Here is a 21,376-nt window from a genome sequence, read left to right on the forward strand (position 1 = left end):
AGGTTTGATTTTAATGCTTTCTCATGTAGTTTTGTATTTTCAAGCAAAAATCTTAAATGTACTTGAATGTCTTTTTATTTTATTAAGTATATTAATTTTGGGGTTGTTTATACCTTAGATTGCTGTATTTGTGCTCATGTCGCAGGATGTATGTTCTTTCTGTGAAAGAGATTTGATGAAAAAAAAAAAAAGAAAAGAGAAAGAAACACTAAGTATTCTCCAGCAATGTTTTGAGTTTGAAAGGAAAGTGTCCAAATGATATAAAAGTTTTTCACCAGGATGCTGGTAATGATTTGGCCCAAGTGATTTAAATAATATCGCCGCCCCTTTATCCTGATTGGATGACATCAGGAAAGATATAAAAAGTAAACACAAGGCCATTTCCCCCTGAACGCTGCGAGCCGGAGTGACATTGCTGGAGAGTTTAAGAGGCTTCTTGCTTATTTGAAGCTCTGATGAATATCTGTACAGCTTTTTTTGTGCTTTTCCCCCTCCATCCAACTGTATTTGGTGACTGTGGGTTCTCATACAGCCTGAATTGTATGCATGTTCCATGACATCTAGACTTAATATATTGTGAAGTACTCAATAACCATTATGTAGCTGGTAGTAATTAATCAAAAGTTTAATTTCCTAGTCAGAGGAACGTGTTACATTTTTAAAAATAAACTTTATTAGATCATTTCAGTAGTGAGATGCTTGCTTGCTTTATATGTGGTGAAAAATAACTCATGTAATAGTGAACTGAGGTGCTCAAAACAAACAAAAAGAAAAGATTTTCCATCACAGGCCGCCGATCATCTGAACCAGCGCTGAGAACTGCTCCCGATCAGCTGACGAGGCTTCAGCCAATGAGCACAGTTTCCTGGCAAAACAAATAAAGCAATTAGATTCTCCGATGCATACTAGTATTCAAAGGTTTGGAAAATGCATTCATATTAATGCCTGCTTTTAGATTGCATTAATTATATGTAAGTGTTTGAGAACTTTTTATTTGCATTTAAGTTTTCGCCATGACAGTGAACTAAGAAAAGCTTCTGATGTGCGGCTCTGGTGCTTGAGAAACTTCATCACAACTGCAGCAGTGTCATTTGGGTTTAAAAATGGCAAAACACAAACACACTGTTCTAGGCCCTTGCACACCGAGTCCGAAATGTTCGTATTCGTGGCTCTGAATTGTCAAAACACCATTCAAACAAAAGTGCTTGAAACGGATGCGAAAAACACAGAAAAAATCAAACCTGATCTGATTTTTTTTATGACGGACGAAAGTTTCAGAGGTAGTGTGTAAGCATGATTGACATAACGCGAGTTGTATTTATTTTTTAACGTGCAAAAATTTCGGATTCAATGTGCAAGGGCCTTTACTGTCCTGAAAGAAGAAAGCAAACAGAACTCTTTGAAAACGGCATCAATGGTTCCATTTAGAACCTTTTACATCCACGGAATCTTTCCATTCCACTGAAGGTTCTTTAGATTTTTAAAATGACCTTCACAATAAAGCCTAGTTCTTTTAAGAACTGCTGCTCACTGATACATACCCCTTTTCCACCAAAACATTTTGAGAGCCGGTGTCTACTCGCCAGTGTTGTTTTTGGCGGCCCTTTTAGTTTTAGTCACATTTTAGTCACTTAAAAACTTGATAGTTTTAGTCGCCGGAAACGCAAAAAGGTTTTAATCAAGTTTTAGTCAATTTAAAAAAAAAAAGTCTTTAAAAAATAGAGAAAATAAAATGCGGCTGTGTCAAAATTGGTATCAAGTTCAAAAATAGAAAAGAAATAAAAGTGCCACTTTGCAATCTGTTAAAAAAAGAAAAGAATAGAAATCCATTTGGCAAGACAGGTCTATTTATCCCTGCATTAGTGGCTGCAATGAGCCTGTTTTGAATTGCACAATTTCTCAAAAGTCATGCTCAATGTTCAGCTGAGATCTTACTTTGTTTTCAGTGAAACTGAAACAGCTGAAAAGCCCATCTCACAGAGATATGATGTGGCAAAGGGAAGAAGAATGCACACAGCTCTCTGCCTTTAGCCTACTTAAAAACGTGATGTATATACAGTATATTTTTAAATAGATAAAATTGACATAACATTGATATGGGATTAAAATGATGGGTAGTGTATGGGCAGTGTATAAGATATAAACTAATGATTAATTACTTTAATATTCCTTTGTTCCGATCAGAGCATGTGAGCGGAGAGCGCATTTCTGAATATCCCTCCGCTCGCTCATTCCGCTCAGGGTCGCGCGCTCAACACAGAATGGCCTGCTGGTTCGAGAATATGTGGAATAAGAGCTGCCTCCAACTAAAGTTTTTATTCTAGTCGACTAGCAGTTGTACATTTAAGCCATAAGTGGACAAATCGCCCCTTTATATTAATTTAATTACTTAAATAGGCTATACGGGACTCAAGCGCATAAAGCAGTGGTCTCAAACTCGCGGCCCGCGGGCCATTTGCGGCCCGCAGGGTGATATTTTGTGGCCCCCTACTTGACATTAAAGTTTAATGTTAGTGCGGCCCGTCGTTGCGTGTGCCGCGTTTTAAAAATATATATATATATTTTTTTATCCCTTATGGGCTACCATAGATAGTCTCGTGACACGGTGGGTTTGTTGTCAATAGTTGTCATAGACAACCGCGAAGTACAAACATACTGCGCCTGGAAAAAATGAGCGCGTCACTTAAATTATGAGCGCGCTTACCTCGCGCCTACATTTGAAATAACGAACTTGAGCGCGCAAAATATGTGAGCGCGATATGTGAACGGCCCCTTGGCGAGCTGCCACCAATCAGACCACGAGCTACTGGTAGCTCGCGAGGGACGTGTTGGAGAGAGACCCTGCTCTAAACCAATGTGAGAATAATCATTTTGAGCTTGTAACATGTGTCCAACAGGTTGATAAGAAGGTTTGCTTTGATTTGTGCAGTCAGTAATTTGAGACACTATACATGTGTAGAAAGAATTCAATAAGACGGGCAGACATGACTGCAAATATTTGTATTTCAAAAGCAATAATTGTTTTTCTAAGTATAATAAAAGGAAATGTGCCTTCCAAAAAAAAAAAAACATTCAATATCATTAATGTGTTGTATAAAGAAAATAAAAAGGACATAAGCAAATATAAATATCACAAATATGTGTTATAGACAAAGAAAGTTTGTAAAATGAACTTCAACTGTCAGAAGGACAGCTCATGAAGAGCCAATCATGTACAGAAAGGAATGTTCAAATTCAGAGGAACAGTTCAGAAGAAACGTTAATAATAAATATTGAGAAGATTGGATCAGTTGTGCTCCTTTTTTGGAATACTTGAATCCTATTTTTTTGTGGAATACTTGATGCGGCCCAGCCTGACCCAGACTCTACCTCCAGCGGCCCCCAGTTAAGTTGAGTTTGAGACCCCTGGCATAAAGCTTGCCACAAAGAACCGGCAAAAGTAATGATTATGAATGTGTAAAAAAATAGCAAGGAGACATTTAATTGGTTATTAATAAACTGGTGTTTTCGGTGTCGCTGCAAAGATGAATTTGACGATGGGGACTCGCCATGAACAAAAAGGCATAAAACGGAAAATTTCCTCCCGTTTTGGAGGAGACCTGTCACGCCAGTGGGGCGCGCCCCACACTTTGAGAACCGCTGGATTATACTGAAACTGAAAGTAGCCTATGTCCATAAATCATCTCGTCGTTTCCGACCACCAAGCCCGTTTATTGGCTTCGCCGCCATGGTCCTTCGAAGATGTGTGGTGAGTGACTAGCCGCAGCCGCAGGTGTGTTGTTGTGTGGAATCTGGTGCGCGCGAGGCATGGGTACCCAAAACAATGATAGGAAGCGGCAGCATTGCTGATACTTTTTTAGCTCAAAACAGATTTCACGCAAAATAGGCAGAAATGACATGCATTGCGAACGTCAGACTTAGTCATTTTCGTTCCGTCTCGTCTTGTCAACGAAAACTCGAAAACGTCTCGTCATGTTTTAGTCACCTTAGAGCCATTTTTAGCTAGTCATCGTCGCGTTATCGTCATAAAAAAAAGTGCGTCAACGAAATCATTTCGTTATCGTCATCGTTGACGAAAACAACATTGCTACTTGCGAACCAGTTCTTTGTGTTTCGACAGCCAAAGAACCGGTTCTCGACCAGGAAAATTGGTTCCAAAAACGGCACCAACTCTTTGCTGGACTAGAACCGTTCTTTTACCACGTCATGGTTACGTCGGGGGCCTGGGTTATTGTGACCAACAACACGACGGGAATGAGAAAGCGTCGTTCGCTGGGCTCTCTAGTCAGTGGAAGAACAAACAGGTTCTGAGAAGGTTCGCAAGTTGAACCAGCAGCGGTGCCGAACCAGTTCTTTTTTGGTGGAAACGAGGTATGAAGGGTTCTTTAGGGAAGCAAAAATGGTTATTTTATGGTTCTTAAACTTTTAGAACCTTTATTTGTAAGAGTGTACACAGAGAAGTGGATGATGGGTACAGAGACTGAGATAAAGAACACATCTGACGAATAAGACAAAAGTAAAATGGGCAAGGATTTGTGGGATGTGCTGCAGAAAGCATGATATGAAACTTCAGCTAAATTTCTTCATAAACTGACAGATATGAATGCTGCACATGACTCTGTTATGAGCAGAGTGATTTCCAACATTGATTAAAAATGACTGTAAAGGCATTAATAGTTTAATGCATCTTGGGTGAATAGAAGTTTCTTTCAAAAACAAAATGTCTTAGTGTTTCCAAATGTTTGAATGGTAGTGTTCTTATTTTGTGACAGAAATTGAGATGTTTTTCTTTCATAACAGTCAGATGAATATTACCAAGAACATGTCTTAGATATTTTTCATCTTATTTCTATAATGGTGAAATATGACCGTTGCAAAACTCATAATGATTCTAAAAATAGGGTTTGTGTCATTTTCATAATTAAGCACATCTGCAATAGTACTGTATTACAATAATGACAAAAACTATGACCCTAAAAATGCCCAGATGGAGCATGATATTGATCATTTTAAGGAAAAATTTGCGTAATTGTAGGGATGCACACGTTAAGTTTTTTAGTCGAAAGAGAAAAAAAGGCAGAAAACAAGTCGTCCCTCAGCGCTCAGGTTTCACTCTTGCACAGCAAAAAAAAAAAAGTACGGTTTCGTTTTTCAGACAAATGCATCTAGAATTTTCTTTCGGTGCATCCCTACTTAATTATCATGAAAACGTCACAATGCAAAAATAGTCCAATCTGAACTCGGTTCATAAATGTTCTTACTTGAATATCCTGAGAGACACGGTGCTCCTCTCAAACTCACGGGCCTTCTTATGGCCCGACTGGATGACTTCCTCCGGGATGTTTGCCAAGCGCGCTGCGTTGAAGCCGTAACTCTTGGGACACGCGCCACAGATGAACTTGTAGAGGAAGGTGATGGTCTCCTGACTGGGGTCCTCGCATTCATTCTCCACCATACAGGCCTGAGAGGGAAACAAACGAAAATCCTTTCACTAAACACAACTACTTGGTCGCAGTGCTTTGCGGTGTGGAAGAAAGTGTATCTTTAAGATGTGTGTGACCATCATATGACAATAAAAGAGCACACACAAACCTTATTCTAATATGGAATTGTATTGGAAAGGTAAAGCGTGTTGGTACGAATAATTGTCCAAGTCATTTTTTTTTTGACAAAAATTATTATTTTTTGCATAAAGGCCCTTGCACACCGAGTCCGAAATTCGCGTCCGAAATTTTCGCACGTTAAAAAATAAATATGACCTCAAGTTGTGTCAATTACACTTGCAAACTGCCTCCGAAAGCTTTTCAAGATGGCAGCTGCATCAAGAAGAACGACATAAATATCATTGGCCCTGTCCCAAACAGCACACTTCATGCGGACTTTCGGTCTCGTGGACTTAAATTGCGCGTGCTCGCCGAGTCTACGAGTCCGTAGGCCGTCCCATTTAGCATTTTAGCGCTCTGAAGTGTGCTCAGCAGCGCCCCCTTTGTACCCTTGAAGCGGTCTTCCGCGAAGGCCGCATAGATGCAGGCTCCACGCACTTTAACTACCCAGGAATCCTTGCGAAAGGCCAATCAGAAGACGGATGGAAGGAGATTTTGCTCACGGACAATTGTTAACATGGCTGAGAAGAAAATATTTAAGTGTAATTATCATCACGGTTTTTATGACAAGTTTATACAAACATTATGATCATCGACCAGTGGTTGATGTCTCAAACATAGGCTAATAATAGCGAGCTGAATAATACGATCGCATTATGATTCATTAAATAAATAGAACAGAATGTCAGGGCTTTACTGAGTCATATGTAAACACAACAACAATAGGCAGCATATTTCCCCGAACCTGCAGCTCCTGTCCATAACAACAATCAGACCGTCTTCCTGTTTCCGGCGTGGCGATCGAGTCTGTCCCAAAAATACCTCTCAATGCGCCCTCGCGCTAAGGGCCCTATAGGTCTGCACTACATGACGTCACCGAAGTGTGGACTCTGAGGAAGTCCACAAGTCCGGAGTGTGCCATTTGGGACAGGGGCATATCTTCAATTATTGGTTCAGTTTTTTGTGTTTTCTGAGAAACCTGAAAAAATGACTTGGGCAATTATTTTAGGAAGGTGGCGATATGAAGAAGCCTAACCCCGGATTTCCACCAACTGCAGAACGGCTGCGTGTCGGATCCGTGCTCCGCCGTCCTTCAATACCTTCCAGATACGGATTTGTTGCGGAACGGCTGCGGCCATGACTGCCAGCTGAAGTCATGAGGACACACGATATCTCGCGAATTTACGTTTGATCGCACGATATAACAGGATGTAGTTTCTATAAACGGAACCACAAAACCAGCAACAGTTTGTTTCCATCCAGAGGTGTACAGGGGAAACAACTATGTGCTGACCTGCTGATCTCCCTTTTTTGTGGAGATTATTGTGATTCTAGTGCAATATTTATAATTAAATATAATCAACTTATAAAATGCTAAATGTTTATTTGGGTTCCTTTTTGAATGTATTGGGAAAGTAGTAGGCTGTGTAAATAAAGTTAACTATTGTTCTTGTTGGAAAAGGGAAAACTATATTTTTATTTTGGAAATTACCGGATGTTTTATTTAGTTTCTGTGCTCGACTTCCTGCGGCGCTCTCCGGCATCCGGCAAAAATAGAAACTCTGCGTATCTTCTCCGGAGGGCTGCGGGTCGCCGGAGCTGGGACGGAGTCAGAACGCAGCCGTTCCGCAGTCAGTGAAAATGCACACATTCACTTTAATGGAAACCTATTGACTCCGCCGCCGTTCCTGAGCGGATCCGCAGCCGTTCCGCAGTTGGTGGAAATTGGGGGTAAGAATGTTCCACATATGGGTGAAAATACCATCACTGGCCTTGAAAGATAACATTCTGGGAGTCGAGACTATAAAGGAGGAAGGATCACCGTCACACTCTGAAGCCTCTCTGTGTGACTGTATGATTGCTGAACTTTTCTTGCGAGACTCAAAGACAATTGGTATATGTTTGTCTCTTATCCAGTGGTATAATGTAGTTTGTGATGAAACTGACCATGTGTCCGAGTCTCACGGCGGGGTCCTGGACGTGCTCCTCCACCAGTGAGTGGTAATGAGTGGAGAACAGGGTCCGACAGCAGATCTTCTCCGACAGCTCCTTCACCACTGCGCTCGCGATGGCTGTGCCGTCATACGTGGCCGTACCTCGGCCTGCGGTTCCAGCACAACTAAAGTCAAGTCACCTTTATTTCTATAGCGCTTTTTACAATAGATTGTTTCAAAGCAGCTTTAAAGGGGTGGTTCAGGATTTTGGACATCGGGCCTCATTTCCAAGTTAGCCTTAGTATTATTTATCAGTGGAGACAGTTTTCAAAAAATGTCATCTAGTCGTTCCAGTTGCATAGTTCGCCGGTGCTAGGCTAGCGCGAGTCAACGGTAACTGCTAGCCTGCCATTAAAAACAGTTTTATCCACTCCACAGTACACCAAAAGCAAATAAATGATAACGCCAGACTATCGATGTAAATGTCTGTGGAGAGAATAATGTTTAAATAGATAACAGGAAAAAAATGCAACAAAGTTTGTTTCTAGAAGAAAATAGAGTCACAGTCAGTATGTTTCATTTTTGTTGTAAAAAAAGTTATTAATTTAATTTCTATATATACACTACCGTTCAAAAGTTTGGGGTCGGTACGATTTTAAATACTTTTAAAAGAATTCTCTTCTGCTAACCATGGCTGCGCTTATTTGATTAAAAATACAACAAAAATCAGTTATAGTATTAAATATTATTCCAGTGTAAATCAGCTGTTTTCTGTGTGAATATATAGTAAAGTGTAATTTATTCCTGTGATCAAAGCTGAATTTTCAGCATCACCTGTGTCAGTGTCTTCAGTGTCAAATGATCCTTCACAAATCAGTATAATATGAGGATTTGATGCTCAAGAAACATTTATTATTATTATCAATTTTGAAACAGTTGTTGGTCTGTCAGTTGTACAGTTTTTTTTTTTTTTTGGATTCTTTGATGAATAGGAAGTTCAAAAGACTTTTGTAACATTATAAATGTCTTTACTGCCACTTTCGATCAAATTAATTATTCCTTGATAAATAAAAGTATTGATTTCTTTCCTCCAAAAAATACAAATAAAATTCTCACTGACCCCAAACTTTTGAACGGTAGTGTATATATAGCCGCTCTGGAGAAAACCGTGATGTCATCGTCCAGCTCAGTTCAGTTCTCATATAATGGTGTCAATGCAGATCAATAATAATGTTGAATATTAAGTTAAATGTCCCCAACTAAGCAAGCCAAAAGCCAATGGAGACAAAGGCGACAGTGTCAATGAACCAAAACTCCATCAGTGACAGAATGGAGAAATAAAGCTTGGGAGAAACCGGACTCAGTCGCTCAGTTCTCCTCTGGCCAGCGAACGAACAGTGTGTGATTATGATTCAGGCAGCATTACAGGTCAGAAGTCAGATTGGATCAGAATATTATCCAGTTCCTCCTGGTTGAAGATCGGAGTCATCACGCCGGTATGGAGACGAGTTTGTAGAGGATTTACACCCAGATATTCTCTAATAACTGCTGTTTTACATTTAGTGTGGTTACAAAGTTTCATGTGAGATGAACAGATCATTTACCCAGTTCATCGAGCAGGACGAGGGAGTGGTTGGTGGCGTGCAAAAGTATGCTAGCAGTCTCGCTGAGCTCCACAAAGAACGTACTTTCACCTAGAAAACATGATAGATTAAGTATTGAGAGTTAAGCTCACACATGAACACTGAAGCCAGCGGCAACTTACCTGACATTATACGATCAGAGGCGCCAAGACGAGTGAACACTCGGTCCACAGGAGTGAGACGCAAACTCTCAGCAGGAACGTAACAGCCCAGCTGGGCCAAGATCACCACCAGACCACACTGAGACACATGGACATATAATACAGAATAAAATCTGAAAGATTCTGCATATTACTTTATTTCTACTTAACAGGCAGTTGACAAAAAGTCAATTATAGTCCTATTATGTTTTTTTTTTACATGTTCATCTTTCTTTAGTGTGTGATGTTGCTGTTTAAGCATGAAAAAGGAGTTCTTCTCTATATCAGTTTCAGTGTTTCTGAGGCCATCCTTAAAAATATTTTGGTTTGCAGTAACAGAAAAAAAAAAAAAAAAGGGTCGGTAGGTAGGTCTATATTTTTTTTTTTCAAGATTCAATGTAAAAAAAAAAGGATAATTTTGGTCATGGTGATTAGGTCGGTATGAATTTAAACAAATTTGCATAGCGTGACGTCACTGACTGGGTCTTCAACCCCCATGCCTTCGGGCGCACCATTGCGAACCTCATTCTGATACAGGTTATAGACCACAAACAATTTGAAATCTTTGTAAAAAAAAAACATATTTATTGCATTAATTCCAGCTGCATTCATTTGGAAAAAAATAGGCAGAATCAAAAGAAAAAAAGGAGCCACTAGATTTCAATGAAAGTGGATTTTCAGAGGGAAACAAATAAATTAAAATGACTAATCTCACCAGCGCCGCGCCGACCAATAAAACAGCGCGTTTGGCACCATTCGTTTACATTTGACCCATACTGTTACAAGCCCCCTTTCTGGTCTAGGGGCAGGAAAGGAGGGTAACAAAAAGTTGCAGGGAGAGAGTGAGAGATTTGACCCATAAACATCTGCTATTATTAACGGAAATCAGTGTGGTCAAATAGCTAGGCGCATTGTAGGAAACTATAGGCCGATTAAGTAGTCCTGACATATTATGGAATGGTCGATTTTCTTTTGTGCAATTTAGTACATTTCGGTATGGGATGTGCTGTTTTATTGGTCAGCGCGGCGCTGGTGAGATTAATTCGCGCCGCTCTGACCATTGGCTGGCGCAAGCAAACACTTCTCCTGCGCTGTCGAGTCTGTTGCGCTCGCGCGTCTCGGTCCATTGAGCAACGCAGATTACAAGTCAGCGCAGCGCGAACTCTGTAACACACCGCGCCGTTTCGTCCCACTTTCGGTGTGTTTGGCTTCCCACACTTATGTGTGTTTGTTTGTCAGAGCCTGCAGTTGCTGTGTGACGCGCGTTCGCGGTGGGCATGTCATGACGAGCTGGACGGGCTCCGAGAAAAGGCCGTTAACATCGATTCCCTATTTGACCATTAAGAATTTCGAATAATGAGCGACTAAATGTAGGCTCATACAGACGTATTTCACAAGCAGCCGCGCCGCAGCCATCATCACCGAGCGCGAACCATTGACAGTGAATGAAACGAAGCGAACGCATAGGCCATAGTGTGACATGCGTAAACCAATGGTGTAAACATAATCATAATAGATGACGCCACGGGTTTTTATTTAAAAGAAAGAACGTAGCCTACGCAATTTATATTCACAATACTTACTATAATAAATGTATATTATTTTATTGCATTAATGCAAGTTTACAACCGGCAAGTCGGTCGGACTAAAAGGGGAAAAAAATAAATAATTGGGTCGGTCCTAATTTGACACGGTCGGTCGGGTTACGGCAAACAAGAATATTTTTAAGCATGGCCTGAACTCCTGAAACGCCTCCATTGTAGTCTTGAGTTTCTTCCGGGAACGAACACGTCACAATATTCCTCATTTATATAATTCATATGCAGAATAAAGGGGCGCGGCCTGGTTGAGTTAGTTAGTAGTGTGTTAAACTGGTGGCTATGGTAAGGGGCGGGACATTTCCCAAACACACTCAAAGCGCTTGACCAATCACAACACATTGCTTCATCCGACCAATCAGAGCACAGTGTGGGGCACAGGGGCTTCATAGAGACAGGAACTAAACAGGGCGTTACTGACAGACTGGGAAGAGAGGAGCCGCAACAATGGAGAACATGGGGAAAATAATGTGTTTTTTGAACATTCAAGCATGAAAACCTATTCTAGTAGAGCCTAAAAACTAAATCAAGACTTAATAGGTCCTCTTTAACACTTTAGGTTACTTCAATAGTCCCCCAGTGAGAGAAATTAAGTCTTAAAAGTACAAATATTCCATATATTCTCTCAATGAATGGGCCATAAATCCAGTATGTGTAGATATACCATAGACTGAATCCAACATTTTACAAATCTCCTTTTGAGTTTTCCATGCCTATAAATTAAAAAATATATACAATATAAAAATGCCAAATACTTTTTCATGTTTTTATTAATATTATGTTCATTGACAGAATTTCCAGGCCTAAACAGCTAAACATTTTGAAGACATGATATAGAAACCTGCATTTCCAGAAATAGGAGCTCAAACCACATCCTTCTTCCTGCCTGAACAGCTGCTGAACACTTTGAGTTTACCTAGATGCTTCTTGACTACATTCAGGCATTATTAAATGATTAGGGTTGTATGGGTGAAAATATTTGCTCCGACAATGATTCCATTAGAATTCTTTACTACAAGCACAATGAAATTTGGCCACGATTCAGTTCAAATCAATTATTTTGGGCCGGTTCAGAATTATTTTCAAATATAAGCTGAAGACAAAAATGTAACATTTCATCTACTGCCTTTGCGACACAATGTCACTTTAGAATAGACGGTGAATCTGTATTTAGTGGATTTTTAATTTAATTAACACACCATTAACATTGTTTTTGTCATCTTGAATATTGGTTTCCAACACTCACCTGTCTCATTAAGGTGGACTTGCCTCCCATGTTTGGCCCGGTGACTAACACACATGGGGCAAGTGCTTTATCATTATCTTGACCCTCTTCTTCTTCACCGCTAGGGCAAGCGATGAAGATGTCATTGGGAATGAAGTCATCACCGAAGAAGGTCTTGGTGACACAAGGGTGACGGGACGCTCTCAGATCCAGGAAGGGGTGCGACTGAGACCCGTCACCCGGAAGAACCATCTCCGGTCTCGCCATGGGCCCGTCGCCGCTCTGACTGTACCGGGACATGCTCAACAGCACATCTGGTGGTGACAACAACAGAAAACTTATCATTTTACCAAACATCACTCTAGTAACAATGTCACAAGCACTTGGTTTAAACTTATTTAAGGAAGCAAGGCATTTTTTTGTAAAATATTCCACTTTTCTGTGGTCCAAAACATTCTACGATTCTGAAAAATGTAGAAATTCTGAAAAAAAAAGAAGTAAAAAGTAAATTTAAAATTAAACAAAATTTCCATGGCTTGTTGTGATTGCGCATTCAACCATTCTGTTTGTAGCTATTTTGAGGAAAATATCATTAAATGTTTTTTAGCCATCACCTAATTGATTTACATGTAAACCTTTAAAACAGGTTTTTAGTAAGACGTTTTTCAATCAGGATTTTGTTATGCATTTAAATGCACTTGTAACTAGAAACTAGCTCAAATGAATCCTTTGACAACCTATCCATAAAGAAGGCGGTATAAACTACACTCGAATATGAAAAACAGCTTATTTTCAGCTAAAATATGAATGAACGGAGCATGTTGCCATTATTGATGTAAAGTACGGTATACATGATATTCTGTATGAAATAATTTAATGAAAGGGTAAAACCAAGTCTTATGAATACCAACATTTTGAAAGTTTAAACAAAATAAATATAGGCCTGGTTTCACAGAAAAGGCTTAGAGTTAGATTAAGCCAGGATTAGGCTTAGTTCAATTAGGACATTTAAGTAGCTATAAGAAATGTGCCTTAGAAAAAAACATTACTGTGTGAATCTTGAGGCAAAACAATGGCACTGACATATTTTAAGATGTCACTTTCAATTGAAACCGCTCAAACATGCATTTAAATCTGGGACTAGGCTTAAGCTTTATCTGTGAAACTGGGGAATAGTGTTTATTTTTTATCTTACCAAGTACAGCCATGCACTCAACGGCTGTCTGCCAGTCTTTGTAATTCTTGTCGAAATTGTAGAAGAGTCTTCTCATGCAATCCTTAAGCGCTGTGTCTCTTTTGTCTTCCCAGCTCTGTATCTCTGAAAACAGCCGCTCGATCTCTTTGGTAGAGTAACGCTTCCAGCCCTTCTTAGTGGACCTCACCTCGTACTCCTCTGGCACGCTCCTCTCGGAAACACTGTCAGGGACTTCCAGCTGGTAGCGGTTCCTTCCCGTTCCCCAGTATGATAGATTCTTACAGCCCAATCTCTTCTTCTGTCGGTCCAGGTATTCCTGCAGGCCTTTCTCACAGTCTTTAATTCCGTCTAGGGCTTGGTCGTACTCCGGATCAAAGCCAGCTTTTGGAGTTATGACACCTGTGGTTCGAGCTTTCTGATGGTCGAAAGCTTTGTCCCAACGTTTGAGCTCTGGCGAAAGGTTGGGGAAAAGCCCATCTTCATTTTCTGTCTTGAGGAGCAACACTTGGCGCATTAGTTTCGATCGGAAGCCTTCGGCGACGGGCTCCATGATCGACACGATTTCTTTCATAACTTTAAAACCCTCAAGTGCTGCGAGAAAGTCAGCGATCTTACGTTTGCTGTAGACGACCTCCTCGTACAGAACGGCTCGGGAGTCCGGGTGGTCTTGTCCTTTAACAGGAGTACCCATGCTGTGGATCTTGCTAAGTAGCCTTTCGAGATCCGGAAGCTTCTTTAGTAGGTCGGTGACTTCGGTCACTTGAGATGGAGCGCCCATCAGGTCCTCCAGAGCATCTAAACGATCACCAATGGAGGATGGATTACAAAGAGGGGCGCAGAGCCATTGCTTCAACAACCTTTTGCCGAAGGGAGTGCAACACGTGTCCAATCGTTCAAGTAGGGTGCCCTCAGGACCACCGGTCGAGCTATTCTGAAGGATCTCAAGGTTAGTAAGGGTCACTCCATCCAAAACCATTTTTTGACGGGTCTGGGCAAAAAAACAAGACGCTCCCCCAGCCTGCTCCATCTCCACATCGACAGGAACATACTCCTCAAAGTTGCCCATGGAAAAAAGCTCCTGGTCCACTAGACATTTCTTGAGGTAAAACATGCAGCCGCCAAGGGCAGAAAGAGCGAGTTCATAACCCGTCTTTGGAGTGAGACTTAGAGCGTCACATTCGGACGTCATAGCTTTGAGAGTTGGAGGAAGCACTGATGCCTTTTCATCATCAGCTGATGCTTTGCTCTCTTTAAAGTAGTCTTCCTCAGCAAGGACCTTTAAGGTCTTCTGGGCATCCCAAAACTGCGAACCAGCATTGAGGCCTTCTTGTAAAGTGGAGGCCAAGATGGCCTTAAAGATTTTCAATGTCTCGGTTGACGGATTGCCCTTCTCGAAAATAACCTGGGCAGGAGAATAGTGTGCAACCAGAGTACGCAAACGGGAACAATGGCGGTCATCCTGAAATTGACCGATATGGAAGCGCCCCACCGACGTGTCAATGAAACAAACCCCATAGATGTGGCAATGGCCTGCACTGTCCTCCTCGCTCTTCTCTTTAATGCTCAACAGATATTTACTTTGAGTTTCAGAAGGGGCGCCATCAAGGACGCTGTACGTCTGAGTCCCTCGCGTGATGATTCGGCAAACCTCTCGCTTGACGACACGGTCAAATTTGGTGGGACGCGTCAATTTCTTGCATCGTGCTTCCATCATATCAGGGGTCTCGGTCTGTTCCACACGAGCCACTTTGTAGCCCTTTTGCACGAGTACGTCTGAGAAGCGTCCAAAGCCAATCTCGGGGAAGCCTGAATGGGCCCAAGCGCCCTTCATGAAGGTAAGGCCGAGTTCGTTGACGCCAATCACCGCGTCCATATGGTAGAGCTCGTAGAACTTTCCGACTTTGTAGAACAAAACGGTATCGAACATCTCAGACTTCAGCTGCCACCAACGGCGCATTCCAGGCGTTGTCCTGTTAAGGAAATCATCGGGAACATATAGAGTCGTGGGGTCGTAGTTTTCATCAGATTGTCGTTTACGCTGCGCATCCTTTCTCTTGCCGTCCATCAGCCAGTCGAGTTTCTCATGGTCCCACACAGTAGATCCTCCCTCCGTCCCGTTTGCACTGGTACTCTGACTTTCGAAGTTGTCTGGGGCAGAGAAAGCAGAGAGTCGAGATTTGGTGTTGGACGTCACGGATGGTAAAGTTGCAGGTGCTCGCTTTGGGGTATCTGGTTTGTTCTGTGATTTAACAGACTTCACTAAAGGACGTTTGCGCTTGACCGGTTTCACAGGGCTTTCTGGTTCGGGCTCCTGCTCGCTTTCTTCTTCCTCAGCCTCGCTACTCACTACCTCCTCGTCCTCCTCGTCTTCCTCGTCACTGCTTACTTTTGCTTGCTCAGGTTTGAACTCTTCGCCGGAGTCATCGCTGTCAGATGCCACCACAATGCGCCGACGCTTCGACTTCTGACCCTTTTCAGCCGCAGCACGAGATAAACGTCGGCTGGGCTTCACCTTTTCTTCAGCCTCTTCCTCAGTCATTTCCTCATCTGTTAGAGTTGATTTCTCAACCTATAATAAAATATTACATGAAATTAAGATGGTTGCAAAACTGCATGACTTTATTTCTTAGAAATTTAAAAGGAGAATTTTTAAGCCCCTTTCACACAGCTAGTTGATCCCGGAAAATTGCCATAAAATTGCCAGAATGCCTTCTGTGTGAACGCAAACATGTCCCGGGATTGACTCCGGGATCAATCCCGGAATGGGGACCTAGTAACATTGCCGGGATCAATGCCATAAGGGGTGTGTTGTAGCAATGACGCTAGGGCTGGGATAAACGATTATTTTTTAAAGGATTAATCTTGCGATTATTTTTTGATGCATCGATTAATCTAACGATTCATTTTTCCAGTCCGATTAGATTATCTCCCCATTAATTGACTAATAGCACTTTATACATATTGATTTACATATCTGAATGAAAAAAAAACATGAATTCCTTAACATTGCAATATATGTTTATTGCTCTTAAAATTCCAAAATAAAAGACTATATAAGTGCAAAGTAATGCATTCTTATTTTCATAACATTCTCATTTTCCACTAGATATGTTCCTCTATATCTCATCAGCAATTTCGATTTCGGCACGCTCTGCAGCAGCTGACCACTAAGAGCGAATGTACAGTGACGTGACATCACTGCCAGATTCAAACTGTGCTTTCGCTCTATGGCTGGCGCTGAGCCAAAGACGGACGCGCTCAGCGCTTGTCATCATAGGCTATATCACAACTGTTCAGTGTTTTTAACCACATAATGTTTATTTTAGGTTTCAGACATTTAAATACATTTAATTTATAGTAAAACAATACATTTATAGTTTCTCCCAGTTCACCGGCCACTTACTTTCATGTATTTCGGGAGAAACTGATGAATTCACGTGCTGTAATAAATCCAACAGACAGGAATCTCGGAACTGCGGCCCAAACAAAAACATGACGGCGACATCTCTCGCATGCTAGGCGTGCGTGCCGCCTTGCTCTTCTGAAAGTCTGAGGAGCCACTCGTGTTGCTATACTACTCTCCGGCGCCGCCGTCTATGTTTTGGGTCTGACGAATCGGCGCGAATATTTTGCGTCGACGTATTTTTTGCCTCGACGTATTTTTTGCGTCGACGTCGCGTTGTCCCAGCCCTAAATGACGCTGAAGCTGAGATCGTACGCCAGCTTAGTGGAACAGTATGTGATGCTCTAGTTTATGATCGAATCAGAAAAAAAAGAAAAAAAAGCACAAGCGTGTTTTTTTGCAGATCATGAGCCAACTTAAGACGCTATGAAGACATTACACGGCACATCGATTTCACGTGTCTTTACGAGATGTGTGAACGCGCGCGAACGATTCCGGAAAATCACTGGCGATGTGAATGAACCAAAAATCAAACGATCCCGGGACAAATCCTGGGGCAAAGTATTGGTGCATTTAAAGCTTTTTTCAGATGATGAAAATATTAGTGACCAGTCTTTTTGCACGCTTGCATCTTTTCAGTAAATAATGACTTTAATTCCAGTCTGTTCCTCACTCAAAGCGATTGAATGACTTCAGAAGAGTTAGGAATATAGTCGTATGAACTACTTTTATGGTGATTTGACTTGTAGACACTATATGCTGCATGGTAACATTCTTCAAAATCATGGAAGAAAGAAAGTCATACAGATTTGGAAAGACTTAAGACAAGTAAATTATGAGAGAAAATACATTTTTGGCTGAAATATCCCATTAAAACTAAATGCATCTTTTATGTGAATATTGACTTTCTTTGATCTAGTGTTTGCTCACCTCCATATCCTCATCATTCTCCTCTTCCTGATCGGAGGGATCCATGCACACGGACATCTTCAGTCTCTGCTCTGGACTCTGCTTCATTGCCGCATCGGCCAGCTCCATTGCTTTACGTATAACAGGCTTACCGCTGAAGAACACGCCTCCGGATCTGGCATCTGCGCTATCAGAGCCTTAAAAGAATAACAAGAAATTATGTAAGGTCAGAATAAAGCATCATTTGAATAATATTTGATATTTTAATTACAATGTTCAAGTGTAAACAAAGCCTTGCTCTCACCTTGGTACTCTCTTATGTATTTTGTGTTAACCCAGCCTCGGGTTGGTGGTTCATCGAAAAAGTGAACGTGAAGCCTTTGGTCTCGGCCACGGCCCCTCATCTGCTGTCCGGTGAGAGGCTGAGGAACAACCATACAGGGCCACCAGGGATGTCCTTCCATCTTGGCCCATACCAGAGTGCCAGCACTAAACATGCATGACTGTTCTCTGGAGAGAAACAATGATCTTTGTGATGCATTCATTCAAACAAAGTAAGTGCAAAATCACAGATTCGCTTAAAGTGTACATAAGGTGAAAATGAAGTACTTGTGTATTGACCGAAGGGTCCAAATACTTTAATACTTTTTGATGGCAACGTTAAGTATTTGAATAGTTTAACATATACACAATAGTTTATTTAGCTATATATATATACAGACACACATTCATACCAATATTTCATGTAGTTCAGTAATAGGAACTCGTGAAATTATGTACAATACTAAGTACTGGAGTAATAAGTATTGTAAAATGTTGTTTACAATAGTTTTAGATGAAGTACATCTCACTGCTGAAACTCATTCGCAGTGATAGACATGAGTGTAAAGCATTAAATAAAACATTTTAAAGAATACAGAACAATCGAAATGCTTTATAAAAAAGCAATTAATAACGGTTTATGCTCCAATACTACAGTTTTTGTACAATAAAATGAAATTAACTTGGTATTAGCCACCACCACTGTCATTAAAATTAACAAACAACATGCTTTAAGGAATCTACCCTGTTTTATTTTACCTCATATATAATAATCTATTGTATACATTGATCTAAAATGTATTATTATTTTAGACTAGCGATAACGGTAGTAACGGATTTTATTATGTAGTAATACAATTATTATTATTATTATTTATTATAATAAAACTACTACATGATTATAGTAATTTTGTAGTAATTTTAGTAATTACTACTACATAATTGTAGTAATCAATTATGTGATTACTACATAATTGTAGTAATTTTGCTGTGGAGAAGTTTTGTAACGGACGCTCCTATTGGACAAAAAAAAAAAAAAAAAACGCGAGGCGAAGGAACTTTGACCCGCCCCCTCCACACAGTCTCCCGCCAAAAAAAAAGTCTCAAACACAAGCAAAAATAGCACGTGTCGTGGACTCATATAAGGCATAATCCTCCGGTAAGTTTTCAGTATGAAACCACAGGCAGTGCTGATAAACGACACACTTTAGAGTAACCAAACTAATGCTTGCGAAATGTAAATATGGCACATGACAAAACAGTACTGTAGTAGTACCATGGTAAAAAAAGGTACTTTCAAGAATACGATTTTAAAACCATGGTACATGTCCAAATAACTGGTACTTTTCGTAAACATGATCGTAGTGTTATTGTATGCATGCACATATCAATGTACCATGACATTGCCATTACATGAGTAGTACCACGACATGATGTCACCATGGTAACCTGTACAATATCTTTGCATTGCATTATGCAGTATTGCACATAGAGTTGCAGTTACTGTACCTCTCCTTTGCAGTGTCTGCTTTGTCCCCGAACAGTTTCGCATGTCCAGCTTTAACTTGAGATTTGGCAGGTTTTGCTGGTGTTTTCTTGCCGTTGACGTTGGCTTGTTCTTTAGGTGAGGTGTTGGATCTGCTCACCGCATCTGCCTCCACCGGAGAAGGGTTGGATTTGGCCTTCGGCGCGGGTGGAGGCGACTTTGTGAAGAAATTAAAAAGGGAACTTTGCTTTGCCATGTCTCCCAAAAGAGTGTTGTGCAATATGTTGTTAAATTATTCCAAAAAAAATAATTCATCTATATTCCATTCCAACAGACCCAGAGCTGTTTTGCTCAGCTGGGGTATTTGTGGAGCTGAGAGTTCGCGGGAAAATGCCACTGCTTGCGGACGGAAAGGGAAGAGGAGGAGCACGTCACGTGACGCCGCGAGAATTTGGACCTATAGGAACCACTGTGTATCCTTTTACACAGCCCACGTGGCTGATATGACGCATGCGTTTATTTTCATTTAGAACGCGTGTTGTATGTATAATGCATTCCATTAGAATGTGTTAGATTCTCTTTTAGAGCGCTGCTTTCCCATTGTTTTTCTCTGTAAACTACGTGTTTGGCCGCCAATGGGTTCTTTGTGAGCCAGCACTAAAAGGAGGACAAAAAAATAAGTTACACATATGATAAATATAAATGTAAAATAATGGGGAAAGACAGAGTAGCGTGTTTACTATTGATACGTTCTCTTATCTATGGAATTACAAAGCTGCCAAAATAATAAATAAATATATACATAAATAAACATACAAAGAAATGTAGAAAAAAAGTATTTATACTTTTATTTCCTTATTTATATATAATTGTATATTTTTACAATATTTTTACTGTCACATCTGTAACCATGTAAAGATTACGTTTATGCCTAAATTGTATAATAATTATTAATACAAATAATGTGTAAATCAAAAATATGACTCTTATGACTATTATTGTCATGCAATCCTATGATACAAATGAAATTGATTTAATCCATCATGACCAGTTTGAGGAAATGTGCTGTTTCTCCGCTGTCAGGATGGATCAATCACAGTGGTTTGTCGTGAACGCTTTAGCAAGGGTTTGGACAATACGGCTGATAGTGACACTGAAAAACCTTATTATACATTGAATAAAAAATATGAAGAGTTGAACATTTATTTTGAGAAGTTTGACATGAGGGGACTCTGAGTTCTGCATATGTATTTATTTATTTATTTGATGTAAAATATGAGAGAAGGCAGCATATTAGTTTGAAAGAGATATGATGGACATGGACTAGAAAGATATTATTATAATTATATGATGCAGTTGTCCTGTTACGTCAGCAGAGTGCAGTGTTGGCCCATTTAACCAACATCAAATTTACACGATCACACAGCAAATGCTTGGAAATATCTCTTCTAGCATTTTCATCCATAATTTGTAAAAACAAAAATCTAGTTATTTTGTTAAAATAAGATTCTGCAACATCTAGGTGACTAATCAGATGTAAGCCAACCAATCACGTGTTCTTCTACTTTAACTCTGGTCATTTGTAATGTGAAAATTTAAAATTAGACATTATGCAAAATAGAAAAATTCTGTGTACTCAGACTTGGACCTGATTGTATTGATAGATAAACTGCATGGATATGAATGGCATATGCAATACAGAATCAACAGGATGGATTAGAAGCTGTGAACTACGGAAGTGTATTGCATTCACTTGAGGAAAAAAATCTACTCTGTTTTCCAAATTAACGAGTTAATTATCTCAGAATTACGAGATATTTTTTTCGTGGAAAAAAAGTTTTTGCTCTGTTTTTCTGAATTAACGAGTTAATATCTCAGAATTATGAGATACATTTTTCTTGAAAAACATTGTTTCACTC

The 21,376-nt window shown here is 40.3% G+C and overlaps 1 protein-coding gene across 1 annotated transcript; it reads right to left on the reverse strand.

Annotated features, from left to right (window-relative positions):
- Window positions 1-604: 604 nt before the first annotated feature.
- On the reverse strand, window positions 605-19,874 carry msh6 (mutS homolog 6 (E. coli)). Its single transcript, XM_056232651.1, has 10 exons — window positions 19,481-19,874; window positions 17,955-18,160; window positions 17,672-17,847; window positions 13,339-15,907; window positions 12,165-12,457; window positions 9,303-9,420; window positions 9,142-9,231; window positions 7,551-7,705; window positions 5,262-5,461; window positions 605-865 (listed from the first exon to the last, which is right to left on the reverse strand). Exons 1-10 carry the CDS (start codon window positions 19,711-19,713, stop codon window positions 784-786), a joined length of 4,122 nt encoding a protein of 1,373 aa, XP_056088626.1. The 5' UTR covers window positions 19,714-19,874; the 3' UTR covers window positions 605-783.
- Between the last annotated feature and the right edge of the window lie 1,502 nt (window positions 19,875-21,376).

This window comes from Rhinichthys klamathensis, unplaced genomic scaffold, assembly GCF_029890125.1.
Source record: "Rhinichthys klamathensis goyatoka isolate OS25496 unplaced genomic scaffold, OSU_Roscu_1.1 h1tg000352l_1, whole genome shotgun sequence".
Lineage (NCBI taxonomy): Eukaryota > Metazoa > Chordata > Actinopteri > Cypriniformes > Leuciscidae > Rhinichthys > Rhinichthys klamathensis.

Bases quoted from the DNA above. Each gene is read 5' to 3' on its own strand.
- msh6 (XM_056232651.1), bottom strand. From the start codon at position 19,713: ATGGCAAAGCAAAGTTCCCTTTTTAATTTCTTCACAAAGTCGCCTCCA. The intron at 15,908-17,671 runs GTGAGCAAACAC...ATTTTATTATAG, and splicing joins AGAATGATGAGGATATGGAG to GTTGAGAAATCAACTCTAAC. The intron at 12,458-13,338 runs GTAAGATAAAAA...TGTCACCACCAG, and splicing joins TGAGTGCATGGCTGTACTTG to ATGTGCTGTTGAGCATGTCC.